The 16,428-nt window shown below is 40.3% G+C and overlaps 1 protein-coding gene across 3 annotated transcripts in view; it reads right to left on the bottom strand.

The window, feature by feature from the left end:
• Positions 1-4,117: 4,117 nt before the first annotated feature.
• The window catches only part of PPP3CC (protein phosphatase 3, catalytic subunit, gamma isozyme), a 101,131-nt gene continuing 88,820 nt past the window's right edge, over positions 4,118-16,428 (bottom strand). For 2 of the 3 annotated variants that reach the window (XM_011939831.1, XM_011939832.1), the window contains exons 11-14: positions 13,593-13,674; positions 12,877-12,974; positions 6,077-6,106; positions 4,118-4,641 (exon numbers count right to left, since the gene is read on the bottom strand). In XM_011939831.1, the coding sequence (XP_011795221.1) occupies positions 4,457-4,641; positions 6,077-6,106; positions 12,877-12,974; positions 13,593-13,674 (395 nt within the window). In that variant the 3' untranslated portion in view covers positions 4,118-4,456. The remainder of the gene's footprint in view (positions 4,642-6,076; positions 6,107-12,876; positions 12,975-13,592; positions 13,675-16,428) is intronic. The other variant, XM_011939833.1, reaches the window with a different exon arrangement.

The following is a 16,428-nucleotide window of genomic DNA, read 5'->3' as shown; positions in this document are numbered from 1 at the left end:
GCTGAGTAATGCTTTAGGAGAAACTTGGGTTCCACTGTTACTATAACAACTAGAATAAATATTGGGGATTCTAGAATGGTACCTCAACAAATCTTTATGGCTTAGGAAATAATTTTCAATGCAGAGATCAGAAAGAAAAACCCGATAATTAGTAAAAATAAAAATTATGCATCAACCAATCTAGGGCAAGTTCTTCCTAAACCAGTTTAACTGATTGGTCACCCAGATTGGTCAGGATGAAAATTCTTTTTTTTTTTGAGATGGAGTCTTGCTCTGTCTACCAGGCTGGAGTGCAACAGTGTGATCTCAGCTCACTGCAACCTCCAACTCCCTGGTTCAAGTGATTCTCCTGCCTCAGCCTCCCAAGTAGCTGGGATTACAGGCATGCACCACCACATCCAGCTAATTTTTATATTTTTAGTAGAGACAGGTTTCACCATGTTGGCCAGGATGGTCTCAATCTCCTGACCTCGTGATCCACTGGCCTCAGCCTCCCAAAGTGCTGGGATTACAGGCGTGAGCCACCGTGCCCAGCTTGGATGAAAATTCTTAAGAGCTTAAACTTTATAGATAAAGTACAGTAGAAAATTTTGGAGATTTATTTATTTAACATAAAATAGGGCAGGGTAAAGGGAACAGATTTTAGCCTTACTCACTCTGAGGCTAGAGAGACTCTTGAGTGATGACCATGAACAGCAAGCCCAGCTGTGTCTCATGCAGGCATGGCTTATATTTTTCCTATAGAGATCAGCTGCACCTCAAACTGTGTGTTTTTAAAGCACTCAGAGGGTAGAGGATCTAAGGAACAATGCCAAAAAGGCTAAAAAGGCCCCAAAGTTATCCAGTTTTTAAAACTCTTACCCTTGCTCCTTAATGACATTCAACAATAGTCTATTGACAAAACAAATAAGGGTTTCTCTCTTCCTATTTTGAACAATGTCAGTCAGGAAATCATCCCTAAGTTATCAGGACAGCAAAGAAAGCTAAACTTAAGGTGGCAAATCTTTGCTATTGATAGAAACTTGCCTCACTGAATTGTTCATGGAAGAACCAAAAAAGGCAATGAAAGATGTGAAAAATACTGATGTTGCTGGAGAGGCTGAGTCTTTTACTCCTAGGCAAGGAGCAGTATCAAGCTCATCAGAGTGTGATAAGCAATTCTTACCTTGCCAATCAATATCCAGTCACAAAAGACCAGCAAATCAGCAATGTCTCTACTTGTAACCAAAGTGTCACTTTGAGATTTTAAGGAAAACGGAGGCTATTTTTGTTTCAACATTCTATTAAAGACACACACACACACACACAAACACACACATACACACACACCCTTGGCTTGTTTTGCTTTTGCTCTAAACATTCAGAACACAGAAATCAAAAAGGGATATATGTTTTGAACTTACATTAGATGAGTTTTCAAATTTTTAAAAGAAATAATCATCCTATCGATTTAAATGTCCTGTGATATGTATGTCACCAAAAGTGAGAAACTGGCTCCATGTGAAGCATCATTTTCAAAATGGTATTTCAGAAAAGTTTACAAAGGAGTCCTGACATGCCTGGGAAATTGTTTGTTTTTGTTTTCCTAAATGGGAGAAGTTGCAGAAAAAGAAGGTCCCTGTGGGCCTTCCACAAGGAAGGTCCTGTGACGGAGAACACAATAAAACTGTTTATAGTATCTTTACGCACACGCAGTGGGAAACATTCAATAAAACAGAAGAGACTTTGAAAACACCAAGACTGCAGAACCTTAACAGCAGTTAAAATGTCTGTTGAATCACGGCCCTAGGCAGGAAAAGTAGCCTGAGAGCAAACCCAGGGCAGGGGTCCAGCCACCTTGGAAGCTGTTATTTACATTAAAACAGCTACAGAATGGAAGGGATAACTTTACCTTTAGAATTCAACAGACTTTTCAAATCTAGCCTCCTCTTAAGAGTTAGTGCTGCTCTGGCTGGGCGCGGTGGCTCACGCCTGTAATCCCAGCACTTTGGGAGGCTGAGGCGGGCGGATCACCAGGTCAGGAGATTGAGACCATCCTGGCTAACACGGTGAAACCTCGTCTCCACTAAAAATACAAAAATGAGCCAAGCGTGGTGGCAGCGCCTGTGGTCCCAGCTACTCGGGAGGCTGAGGCAGGAGAATGGCGGGAACCCGGGAGGCGGAGCTTGCAGTGAGCGGAGATCGCCACTGCACTCCAGCCTGGGCGACAGAGCGAGACTCCGTCTCACAAAAAAAAAAAAAAAAAAAAGAGTTAGTGCTGCTCTAAAACTCACTCAGGTTTTCTTGAACCACGACGACATAACCTCTCTACTCTGGCTGATTCCTCGACAGCTCAGAGGGAACCAGTGAAGTACTGTATATAATTTTGTGATGCTTCTGTCAAGGAAACTTGCTTTATCATTCTGCTTTTTGAGACAACAGTGAAGCCATTCCTAAATAATCATCCCTAACAAACTATTATTTTTTGCTTATAAGGATTTACAGTAATTATTTCTACGACTGCCTGCTGATGGAGGCCTGTAAGAGTGGTTTCTCCCTGTGGATTGTATATGTGTAACAACAGCCTTAATGAAAAGGAGAAAGGGATAAGGTACTAGCAGCTCTGCAATCTGTCATGTGGAATGACTTTCATCAGTGAAATTTCCAAAGACAAGCTCCCTAGGATTGGAAGAGAAAGGAACATAAGGATATCTAGGTGCTTAATACCCAATTTAGGTTCAATGACAGTCAGGAACAGACAGTTACTCGAGACTTTTTCTCCCTTCTTTCACAGGGTTTACTCACAACCCATTCAGAGATCCTTTATCTCCTTCCTATCTTTTTATTAACGGAGCAATCCATTTAGGCAGATTCCAATCCCTAAGAGTGCTTTGATTTCTGCCATAAACAAATCAGGAACTGTTAGAAAAAAGGTATAGGAAAACAGAGATAGATGGGCTAAGTCTTCATTCTTCTAATGAAAAGTATGGTTTTTTGGGGAAAAACAAAACACACCAAAATTATGTTGTTCTTTGTTTTTCTGGTTTCCTGGAAACTCCCAGTATGACGTATTACTGTCTGAAATACTTGCTTTAGTGCTAGACTGCCAGCCACATCACAAATAACACTAAGGAATGCCATAAATGTGCATGTTCCATGCTCTGATGTAATGTTCTCAGGCATGTACATTCACTGCAGAGCTGACCAATGAGTATTATGACACGGATCCTGAGATGAGGCTGGCCAAAATGGGAGCCTAAGTTGCCCCAAAATTTCCTTCACTAGTTGGTTGTGACTTGAAAATCAAACTAAGGGAAAATAATTCACAAACTACATCTGAACACTTGTTTTTTACATTTCAAAATATGCTAATGGAGGCTGAAATACCATTCAACCTAAAGAGTAACTGATATAGAAGACAGGAAATCCTCACTTATCCAACGTCCTTTAGCAAGACCTTCAATTCACAAGGAGACCACTGAACTCTTGTCAGTTTCTACTACCCCAGCTGGTTTCAGTAATACTGACAGGGAACAACAGAAGGATGATGGGAAGGCAGATGGGAGAGCTGATGCCAACAGCCTAGAAGGGCGTATATACATCCTGCCGTAGAAGGTGCTGTTGAGGGCATTTATCAAATATTTAGAAAGTGACTTCCTTTACAGAAGTCACCTGGGGTTCAAAAATGAAAGCACAAGAATCTGGCAACTGTGAAAGCTTTCTGAAAATATTTCTCCTCCAAAGTTCTAAGGAAATTTAAACCAATCATGCCCATGGTCAGATGAACAAATTTTAAGTAACTCTAAGAACATCCCTTGTTATTTTTTATTTTGTTTTACTAGAACATATTTAAAGGAACTGAGAGTCCAGAGAAAGTAGGTTATTATGGAAAACATTTCCCTTTGCCCTTAAAATCACTGGGTTTGGGTTATTCACTTTGAAGTTCTACTATGATCCAGTTTCCCATAAGAAGAGAAGCAGTTTTAGCCATTGAAATCTAAGAGGACTTTCTTCAGTGGCACCCAGCAGAAAGGAAAAAAATGAAAAGGAAAAAAATCTTCTTGCATTTGAAAAGTTATTAGTCTTACATGAAAGACAAGACATTAACTTCCAAAAAACAATAATGAAGACTGACTAGTTCAAGTCAGAAACCCAGCAGGTTTCCAAGGCCCTTTATTAGGGGAAGTTCCCCTTTATAGCACAAGACTTCACAAATGTGTTGACAACAATCAGATTCATTTTTTAAAATTATGGAGAGAAAAGGGAAAAACAAAACAGATGCACTTTTTATATGTATTGAACATAAATTAAAAGAATTTATAAAACAGTCACCTTTTTACAGAATAAATGCAGACTGAATTATAAATGCACCTCCAGGTTGAAATTGTTTGAGATGCTTTTCATTTTCCAATAATAAATAAATAAAATTTGTTCTTGAGTTTTAGATCCACCTGAGCCACGGCAGGACTCTAAGTCATTACTGGGCTTTCTTCCCTTGGTCGCTCCTGTGTGCAGCATGTGAGTGTGCTGAGGTTACAGATTTCATTGGCCCATCAGCGTGTATGCTATCTTTTCGGGGTGGCATTCGTTCATTAATTCGGTCCAGACCTCGTGCTTCTTCAAAACTCCGGATCTTGTGCTGAAGCGAGAACCCTCTGATGGCTACAGAAAAACAGGAAGCAGGTGGAGAGAGCTCAATTAGGCAGCAAAGCAACAAGCTTAAAAAAAGTTTCTTAGCACACAGCAACCTCCTAGAGAAACACACAGAAAGGTGGCTATGAAGCACATGTCTGGTGAAAGTCATGGGCAATGTTTGCCTGAATCAGTCTTGTCTGAAGCTACTGCTTCCTTAAGGCCCAAAGGGCAGCTGAAATTGTGAAAGAAATTTTCATAAAAGCTCTATATGCATAATTATGGTAGACATATACCTAACAAAAAGCTAACAAGTACTTACTGGGCCCCAATACATTTAAGAAAGAGTGTCTTATGCACTACAAACATACGCAATGCTAGAACAAAGGCAACACTAGAATAACTGAACAAGTTGAACCCAGGTAGTTGCTTTTAGCACAAAGACCACATAGACTACACAAAAAAAAGGTAACAAAAGAGCTAATCTTTTTGTTTAGGACAGCTTTTTATCTTGCACAACCAGGAGCTGTACATAAGTTAAAACCTTAAAAATAGCTTCTAGATATTTTCTTTCTGATTCAACTTTTGAATCACCAAAGGCAGGCATTCCCATTTTGAACCATCTTACCTAATAAAACAATTACATGTATAATACAAGTTTATCAATTCAAATGGTTTTCTTTTTCTTTTTTTTTTTTTTTTGGAGACGGAGTCTAGCTCTGTCGCCCAGGCTGGAGTGCAGTGGCGCGATCTCGGCTCACTGCAAGCTCCGCCTCCCGGGTTTACGCCATTCTCCTGCCTCAGCCTCCCGAGTAGCTGGGACTACAGGCGCCGCCATCTCGCCCGGCTAGTTTTTTGTATTTTTTAGTAGAGACGGGGTTTCACCGTGTTAGCCAGGATGGTCTCGATCTCCTGACCTCGTGATCCGCCCGTCTCGGCCTCCCAAAGTGCTGGGATTACAGGCTTGAGCCACCGCGCCCGGCCTCAAATGGTTTTCATAGAAACAAAGTTAATTTAACTTGCCTACCTTAGGGCAACCTCAGAAATGAACTAAATTCCAGTCTACTTCTGCCTCTGCTCTTGCAGTCTTTTAGAATCGCTGAAGAGGCTGACCTATTTGGCTCTCTTTAGAACCAAATGGATGTCTCTTGTACATGGAAGGGATATACAAGTAAACCACTTGACCTCTCATGACCAGCTGCTTAAGCTTCTCCCATTGTATTAAAGCTGATAGAGCCCAGAAAAAAAACAAAAACTGTAGCTGTGGTGAAGGTTATTTAAAATTAATGTAAAGATAGGACACAAAGGAAACACCTGCTTCATTAACATGCCTAGAAACAACTATTCCTTTTCTCACTGTTACAGTTCTGGTGATGCAATAATAAAATATTTGAAATGCTGATAAAGCTTTGAAAAACCAGTACACAGACACATGGATCACATCTATCAGAGTAATAGGCCATACCTTCCCGGGCCTCTACCGCTTCTACTGTGGCTGTAAGAGGGCAGGAGCAGTAGCATGCAAAAATGAAGACAGAAAAAGAGTGAGTAAACCAACAGCACTGCTGGCAGCACAGCCATCCCAGGGGCCCGTTTTTTAGCCTATCCCCATCCACAATGAAAGTCAACTAGTTAGAGAAGCGAGAAGATTATTGCGAGAGACTCAATTGGGGTGGGAGGAATATGGGGTGGGGAGAGTTTCTAATATTTTTAACATTTCAGGTGGCATTGAACATTGCTCTCTTCAATTTAAATAGCCAACTGCTACTTTATATCTTGACATCCACATATCAAAACAACATGTAGAATCAAATAGTTTGACATCACAATAATCCTTAGTTTGTAAAATAGCTCAGGTGATATTAAATGAGCTACTGCTGGGTCCTATTCAAAAAGCCTATTTAGAACTACATCTTATTGCTCTCAAGTGACTTATTTGCAGTCCAACTGTCCTATTTAATTACTTCATTAAAAAAAAAAAAGAGTGGCCTTTAAACAGCAGACTGGCATTTGGAAGGAGAGAAAAATAGGTTCCATGTGAAGGGTTATTCCTTGTCCAGGAGTGGAGTACAAAGTTAACAAAAGCACAGAACTACTGAATTCCTAATGCAAATGTGTGTACCCATCTGGGCTTAAAAATATAGCAGAGGCTGATGTTTACAATCCATATGGCTTCCACACAGTGTTCAAGAGAGTAGGCCAATAACCAAAAAATCCCTCTTCTTTCTTAGCAATGGAAAAGGAAGCAACTTAAAAATTAGTACCAACAGGTAAACTCCCTTGCATCTCCTTTCTCAGACAGTAAAAACGCTAATATATGAAAAGGTACAGGGTGCAGCAAGAAAGATCCTATTAGGAGAACTCTGTCAGTTACTCCAGTACCAATTTGCCAAAAGAAGGCAGGGAAGAATAATGAGCAGTAACAGTATGCTGCTATTCCCAAGGCTTTACATATCAATATGAGAAAAGAAACGGAAAGAACTACAACATTAAATACCTAAAGCAATGTGAAAAATGGATAATTGGAATCTACTTACGAAGTGCTTTCATTTGTCAACCATAGGTAGGCATGTATTAAATCACTGTCACACCCTCTCTAATCTCCTTAAGTAGAACAAATACCCTTGTTAGAAGCTACAGTGCCTTCTAACAGCACATCACTGATGTCACTGTTAGGAAGTGGGAGAACAAAGCATTGCTGAAACTGTATACTGAGTGTTGGTCTAATTAGAGCTTAAAAGCTACATGGTAAAATGTGTATGATATTACCTTGTTTGGGGCCCTCCCAGAATTGTTATTCGCATTGGGTATAAAGATAGTAGCCTGCAGTAAGGGCCATTATAAGAAACAGTCATATCAAACTACCTGAACTTTTTTTTTCTTTTTAACATCTTAACTGAAATAGAATTCATATACCACAAAATTCACTTGTTTAAAGTGTACAAGTCAAAGGTTTTAATATAGAGTTGTGCAACCATCACCGCAATCTGTGCTTAGAATATTTTCATCACCTCAATGAGAAACCCCCCCCCACTTATTAGCAGTCACTTCTCATTTCCTTCCCTCACCTCTTCCCCTTAATCCTAGTCGAGCATGAATCTACTTTCTCTGTAGATTGGTCTGTTCTGGACATTTCATACGAGTGGCATCATATAATATGTGGTCTGTAGTGACTGACTGCTTTCACTTAGCATAATGTTTTCAAGGTTCAGTCATGTTGACATGTATACCTGCATTTCTTTCCTTTTTATGGCTGAATAATATTCCATTGTGTTTACATTTTGTTTATCTAGTTTATGGACAATTGCTTTTTTCCACCTTTTGGCTATTATAAAAATGCCATTTTGGGCTATTATGATGAATGTCATTTATGAACACTTGTGTACAAGTTTTTGCGAGGACATATTTTCTTTTCTTTGTGGGGTATGTAGCTGTGACTGGAATTGCTGAGTAGTAAGTCAACTCTATGTTTCATCATTTGAAGAACTGTCAGAATGTTTTCCAAAGCAGCTGTACCATTTTACATTCCCACCAGCAGTGTTAAGAAGGTCCCAATTTCTCCACATTCTCATCAACACTTCTTATTAACTGCTGTCTTTTCACAGCCATCCTACCAACTATGAAGTGGTATCCCATTGTGGTTTTGATTTGCATTTTCTGAATGTGTAATGATGTCAAACATCATTTCATGTGCCATTTGTATGTCTTCATGGGAAAAATGTCAATTCAATTCTTTACCCATTTTTAACTGGGTTGTCTTATTATTGAGTTGTAAGAGTATACTTTCTAGATACCAATCTCTTAGGAGACATATGATTTGAAAACATTTTCAACCATTCTGTGGGTCGTCTTTTCATTTTCTTGATAGCATCATTTGCAGTACAAGAGTTTTTAATTTTGATGTAGTCCAGTTTATAACTGATCTGTTTTAATCTTATGGTCTTCATGAATCCTGTCCTGTCCTTGGCTTTCCCCACTATTTTGGCTACTGGGATTCTTAAGAATCAAATTTGTGGCTAACTATTCGCTTTATTTTTGTTTTCCTTTGTGCTTCAATTTCCAAGCATATTTATTTTACTCCACTGTGTTTTATGTATACTGTAACTCATGCCAGTCCCTCTTAGATCAAGGTGGGGCATACATGAATATATGTTACATGGCCATATGGGATATTGTTGGTTATATGAATAAAAGTAAAGTTATATGAATAAACGGTCTTTTTTAGTTAATGCTCCAGTTTGCCAATGAGCCGGTGGAACTGAGACTCCAAAGTGAAAATAACAGAATAAACTCACTTCCTGTGAATCAGTAAGAACAAGAAACTCTAAAAAGTTGGCTCCAACTTTACCTTTGTTCTCACACATGATTGAAGATTTCTATCAATTTTGGAAGTATCAATAAATGGTCCTATCTTGATTAAAACACTTATATTCAACTCATACATTGGTGCTGAGCCCAAAAGATGACCAAGAATTAGAAACAACTTTCCAAATAACATAGCTATATAATTCTGTTGCTCAGCCCTGATTTGAAGATTTGCTTTCTCAAGGTTTAGACAAAGTTGGTTTCAATTAAAACAACAATTTTGTTGGTCAGCAAATTTGCATAATGTTCACATAAGGATGTTATAGGACATTCCTTTTTTTCTCTTAACTCATGTTACTGCCTATTACTCTAAGATATCTTTGTTATCAGAGCTGCTCTCGGAATATCTCAGATGACTAATTACCAAGCGAAGCAATGGTGGGAACGTATTCTGCTTACAAAAAAAACTGCACATTTATTTGAGAAAAATATTCAACTGGAAATAGTTTACTGATACTTTCTGTGAAACTAAAGGAACTAGGAAAATAAACTATACTTCCAAAGAGAAAATGTTCAGACTTCCTTCTAAATAGCTGAACTCTAATATTTCAGTATTCAATTTGAAAGAGAAGGAGGAATTCAATTTTATAAAAAGGAAAAAACGGCTGGGCGCGGTGGCTCACGCCTGTAATCCTAGCACTTTGGGAGGCTGAGGCAGGCGGATTGCCTGACCTCAGGAGTTTGAGACCAGCCTGGGCAACACAGTGAAACTCTGTCTCTACTAAAATACAAAAAATTATCCGGGCATGGCGGCGTGCACCTGTAGTTCCAACTACTTGGGAGGCTGAGGCAGGAGAATTGCTTGAACCCAGGAGGCGGAGGTTGCAGTGAGGCAAGATCGTGCCACTGCACTCCAGCCTGGGCAATAGACCAAGATTCTTTCTCCAAAAAAAGAAAAAAAAATGGGTTTGTCCCTATTAGTCAATAGCAATGAAACTTCTACAAAAGAAAAAGGACTCCTATAAATGGTAGGATGGCCAGGCACAGTGGCACATGCCTATAGTCCCAGCCACTCAAGTAGTTGAGGCAGGGGGATTGCTTGAGCCCAGGAACTGGGTGCTGCCATAAGCTATGACAGCACCTGTAAATAGCCATTGCATTCTAGCCCGGGCAACTCTGTCTCTTGGTAAAAAAAAAAAAAAAAAGAAAAAAGGCCAGATGAAGGATGATGTGGGAAAAGTAACTTAAGTAGAAATAATTCAACAAAACAAGGGGAGCAAAAAAAAGCAGTGAAACTTTAGTTTAAGATATTAATGCTTCAACACCAATTTTCATACCTAGTGTCAGTCACCCAGTAATGTGATCTCCTGTCTCTTCCCTTTGTATGTTTATTCTCACAAACACCAATCTTTTCATTCCAGGATTCCAGAAAGCCCTTTCCTAAGAAGTCAGCTCCTGGGTAAATTTCAGAATTGGTACTCTGAATGAAGAGGTGATTTTGGCACTGGAATAGAATATGGCTGCACAGAAAGAGGCAAACTCCCTCTCTGATTGAGAAACCGCAACCCTCTCAAACCGTTTTAAGGTACAAAATATACACGAGGCATGCATGTGCACAAATCTGAAGTGTCCAGCTCGATACATTCTTACATATTTATACACATGTCTAACTACCACCATGATAGGGATACAGAACATTCCTAACACTCCAGATGTTCCCTCTGCCCTTCTGGGACAATATTCTCCCACCAGAGAAAGTGATATTCTGACTTTATTATCACTGATTAGTCTAACGGTTCTTAAATATTATATAAATCAGACAGTCTGTGCTCTTTTGTGTCTGGCTCTTGCAGTTTACTGTAATGTCTATGAGATTTAACCATGTTGTAGCATGTGTCCATAATGTGCTATTTTTTATTGCTGAGTATTATTCCATTGTATAAATAGAATACAGTTTATTTATTTATATTTTAGAATACAATTTATTTATGTAGTCTACCATTGATGGACACTTGGGTTGTTTCCAGCTTTGAGCTATTATGAATAAAGCTACAGTGAACATTCCCAGCATAACCTTTGGTGAACACATCCAGTTTCTCTTGGATATATACCAGGTGTGGAATCGCTGGGTAGACGTATGTTTAGCTTTACTGCCCAATAGTTTTCTAAAGTGCTTGAATCAATTTACAAGCACTTCAGCAACATACCTAGTTCTAGTTCTCCACAAACACACCAATACTTGGTATTGTCAGACCTTTTTTTTTTTTCTTGGAGACAGGGTCTCGCCCTGTTGCCCACACTGGAGTGCAGTGGCACAATCATAGAGTACTACAGCCTCGAACTCCTGGCCTCAACTGATCCTCCCACCTTAGCCTCCCAAAGTGCTGGGATAACAGGTGTGAGTCACCACACCCTGGCCCAAACTTTTAATTTTTAGCTGTTCTAGTGGGTATGTAATGGTACCTCACTGTGGTGCTTTGTGGTTTTTTTTTTTTTTTTTTTTTGAAACAGTCTTGGCGTGATCTCGGCTCGCTGCAACCTCCACCTCCCGGGTTCCAGTGATTCTAGTGCCTCAGCCTCTTGAGTAGCTGGGATTACAGGAGTATACCACCACGCTCAGCTAATTTTTGTATTTTTAGTAGAGGTGGGATTTTGCTGTGTTGGCCAGGCTGTTCTTGAACTCCTGGCCTCAAAAGATCTGCTTGCCTCAGCCTCCCAAAGTGCTGGAATTATAGACGTGAGCCACTGCTCCCGGCCCTCATTGTGGTTTTATATCTACTTCCTAGATTGAAAACTATAATAATATTAACATCTTTTCATATTTTCTTTTTTTTTTTTTTGAGATAGAGTCTTGCTCTGTTGCCCAGGCTGGAGTGCAGTGGTGCAATCTCTGTTCACTGCAAGCTCCGCATTCCTGGGTTCACGCCATTCTCCTGCCTCAGCCTCCTGAGTAGCTGGGATCACAGGTGCCCACCACCACACCTGGCTAATTTTTGTACTTTTAGTAGAGACGGGGTTTCACCATGTTGGCCAGGCTGGTCTTGAACTCCTGACCTCAGGTGATCCGCCTGCCTTGGCCTCCCAAAATGCTGGGATTATAAGCATGAGCCAGTGCACCGGGTCTATTGGCCACTTTGATATCCTCTTTTGTGAAGTGCCTGTTTAAATCTTCCGACCATTTTTGAAATTTGTTTTTTCCTATTGATTTATAGTTCTTTATATGTTCTGGATACAAGGGCTTTGTGAGACAGGTGTATTGCAAAAATTTTCTTCCATTTTGTGTCTTGCCTTTTTCCTCTCTTAATCATGTATTTTTAAGAAGAGAAGTTCTTAATTTTAATGAAATTCAACTGGCTTTTTTTCTTTTTTCTTTTTTTTTTGAGACAGAGTCTCGCTCTGTCGCCCAGGCTGGAGTGCAGTGGCCAGATCTCAGCTCACTGTAAGCTCCGCCTCCTGGGTTTACGCCATTCTCCTGCCTCAGCCTCCTGAGTAGCTGGGACTACAGGCACCCGCCACCTCACCCGGCTAGTTTTTTTATTGTATTTTTTAGTAGAGACGGGGTTTCACCATGTTAGCCAGGATGGTCTCAATCTCCTGACCTCGTGATCCGCCCGCCTCAGCCTCCCAAAGTGATGGGATTACAGGCTTGAGCCACCGCGCCCGGCCGGCTTTTTAAGGTTAGTACTTTTTGTGTCCTACTTAAAGATTCTGCCTACCCCAGTGTCTACTCTCCATACTTTCTTCTCATTTTACTATCCTGCTTTTCACATTGAAGTTATAATAAGCCATTGATTTAGGTTTTCTGTATGGAGGGAAGTAGCAGTGAAGATTCATTTCCCCGCTTATGGTATAACCAACTGCTCTCGTGGCATTCACTGAGGAAAGCCCCTGTTTGTAAGTGTGTGCTCACTGTTAGGTAACGGGAGCACACCTTCCATGGAGGAGAGCTCTCATACTCACCCGTCTCGATAGTCTGCTTGCCTCCTGAGAGGACACCCAGAGGGAGCGTGCCTGTGGGAGTCAGGCCCTTGAGAGTCAGCACACTCTCACTTTCTTGCCTGCAAAGGAAGACCAAAGCCCTGGGTTAATGCCAGGGAACCCTCCATTCAGCAACTCAAAGATACTGAAGGAAGTGAAGAAAGAGAGCAGAGATGGAAGATAGGTTCTCCTACCTCCTACTCCTTCCCTGACTCAAAGAAAGGGATGTTTTCTGCAAATATTTTCATTTTAAACCATCAGCCAGTTCTTGTTTTTCAATTAGAAGCACTTAACAGCCAGGCACTGTTCTAACATTCCCATATTTTATCCCATTTAATACACCTAACAACCTGTGCGTTAGGGACTATTATTATTTCTGCTTTACAGGCAAGGAAACTAAGGCACAGAGATGAAACCCAAGATCACACAGATAAGAAGTAGAGCCAGAATTTGAATACAGGCAATCTGGTTGGAAAGTCCACACTAAACCACTACATTCACTACATCTAAGCTACTAACAAATTGAATGTTTGATGGAACATTTTTAGTTGCTTTAACATGTTCATTCAATCTGCACTCGACCTAAAGACCTGCAGTTTCAATACTAAATTCCAATTCTAAAAAAACTGTTCTGAATTCGATGTCTAATTTACTCTCAAAATGCCTTTAATCCATACTGTAATGACAGATATCCTTACCGAAGAATTGAAAAGACCCGTGCCATCTTCCCAATGGCTCTGATCTTACTCCTGATGATCTCCTTACGAACTGTAGTGCTTCCTTAGAGAATACAAAGAATAAGTAAGTTAAAGGGATGTGTTAATAGGCTGCCTTTAAAAAATTCAGGATGAAGTGTCGTAAGTTAAAGAAACAATTGTTTTTAAAAAACAGAAATGAAGGCTTAAGTTTGTTTAAACAAACAAAAATCTCAGGAAGTTCTAAGGAGCAAGAGAAAAAATGACCCAGAAGATAAAAAGATGAAGTAAAAAATGAGAGGCCACAAAAGAGACAGACTGGGTGGATCTATGAGAGGTAGGAACTTATTTGTGGTTGTGAAACGTAGAACACAGCAAAGAATGAAACACACACATACATAAACAAACCTCACCAAGCAAGCTGCTACAGCAAAGATGTCTTTTGACAATGCTGTGGGCCACCTTAGGGTGCAGGGTTTGGCCTGCCAAATGGCAAGTGATCATTCCAGCAGCTGTCTTCCGTATGTAAACACAACACCCAGCTAGCTCTCCTGAACTTAGTGAGTGCTGCTTTCATTCTATAATCTTCACTTACATTAGTGAATTATTGCCTCACAATACTACTTACAACCGTGCACTATTTTAAAAAGCAACAACAGAAAAAGTTAATGCGAGACTTTATGGCTTTTTCTTATCTAAGATTCTGAAAATAGCCCACAAATGAGAAGTCAAGGTCCAGCATGCACCAGGTGTCTACAGTCAAAAGTCAGAAAAAGAAACATGGCCTCTCCTTCCTCATATCCAACCCTCAACACCTTGCTGGATCATGCAACAGGTCCAGAGAAAACACACACATTAAAACTGAAGGGGAGGATGGAGAGCCTTTCTGAAATTATTTAACTACCAATTTTAAAAATCTAACCAATAGACGACTGTGGTGGGACAGAGAGTAAGCATTAAGCTCTTAGCACACTTTAGTCGGATACCTTTCTGATAGCTTGGAATGTAGTGATCTTCAGGGAGAAGAGACACCAAGAAACAAGGAGATGAAGACAGAAATATGAGAAGAGAAATTTATGTTTACATGGAAAAGAGAAAAAAAAAAATCACAGTGAAATGCAATGAGAGAAATAGGCTATTATCTTTACCAGCTCATAAGATATATCCTTGGAATCATGATACAACATTAAATTACAAATTTATTTTGTCAGTAGTTTCTTCCATTTCTTAAAAGTTTATGGTTTTACATTAATTCACATCTATGAGCATCCAACATTTTCTACCCCCACACATCACAAAAATAACATTTAACAAAGATATCATTTGTGGAATAAATGATGCCAAAAACAAGGAACAAAAACGGAGGACAGAACAGTTAACAAATCTCTTTGTAGGAATAGTATGTTTTTTTGTTTAATGGATTCTACAGCTTCACAGCTTCTTTTTCAGGGGATATAATCGTTTTTCCCTTTTTTTTTTTGAGATGGAGTCTTGCTCTGTCGCCAGGCTGGAGTGCAGTGGTGCGATCTTGGCTCACTGCAACCTCCGCCTCTCAGGTTCAAGCAATTCTCCTACCTCAGCCTCCTGAGCAGCTGGGACTACAGGCGCGCGCCACCACATCCAGCTAATTTTTGTATTTTTAGTAGAGATGGGGTTTCACCACGTTGGCCAGGATGGTCTCGATCTCTTGACCTCATGATCCACCCACCTCGGCCTCCCAGAGTGCTGGGATTACAGGCGTGAGCCACTGTGCCCGGCCCATTCTTCCTTTTTATTTATTTATTTATTTTTATGTTTGTGGTGGGAAAGAATAAAAAATACATGTGTTTTTGTTTGTTCGTTTGTTTTTTTGAGACAGGGTCTCCGTCTGTTGCCAGGCTAGAGTGTAGTGGCAAGATCTCGGCTCACTGCAACCTCTGCCTCCCAGGTTCAAGTAATCCTCCCACCTCACGCCCCCAAGTAGCTGGGATCAGAGGCACTCGCCACCACATCTGACTGATTTCTGCATTTTTAGTAGAGATGGGGTTTCACCATGTTGCTCAGGGGGATACTCGGTTTTTCTTTTGTTTTTCACTTGGCTGCACTACTTCCTCAAGAAGAACAGGTTCCTTATAGTGATCTCCTATACCATAAATAAATACACTTGCAAGCTATCTTCCATATGCTGTTGATTTTCAGTGCAGAATCTGAAGCATGAGAGTGTATGGTAATTTCCTCTAGATTCCCAAAGGGAGTTCTGTTTTCTCCATGATGGAGATGGTTTATCCTCACAGTTAAGGGAACCAACTTAGCACAGAGCCTGGATAGGATGAGGCCAGTTTGTGCTTGGGTAACCACCACTTTTCCAGAATCTCTTGCATTCTCAGACAAGTCAGGACCTACCTTTACAATCAAACCTTACAATCAAGCACACTAGGAAAAAAGTACTTGGCTACATATATAATAAAATGTTACTGAATAAAAAGATTCCTCACACGCCAATAAGAGAAATAAACAAAATGGGGTTGGGCGTGGTGGCTCATGCCTGTAATCCCAGCCCTTTGGGAGACCGAGGCAGACAGACCACTTTGAGCTCAGGAGTTCGAGACTAGCCCGGACAAGATGGCAAAACCCCATGTATACTAAAAATACAAAAATTAGCTGGTCATGGTGGCACACGCCTGTAATCCCAGCTACTTGCAAGGCTGAGGGAGGAGAATCACTTGAACCCGGGAGGTGAAAGTTGCAGTGAGCCGGTATCGCGCCACTGCACTCCAGCCTGGGTGACAGAACGACACTGTCTCAAAAAAAAAAAAAGGATACAAGATATGAATTGACAAGTCACAAAAGAGAGATAAAC

This window comes from Colobus angolensis, unplaced genomic scaffold, assembly GCF_000951035.1.
Source record: "Colobus angolensis palliatus isolate OR3802 unplaced genomic scaffold, Cang.pa_1.0 Scaffold184, whole genome shotgun sequence".
Lineage (NCBI taxonomy): Eukaryota > Metazoa > Chordata > Mammalia > Primates > Cercopithecidae > Colobus > Colobus angolensis.
Note: the sequence above shows the minus strand (reverse complement) of the source record. Positions and strands in the feature narration are given on the sequence as shown.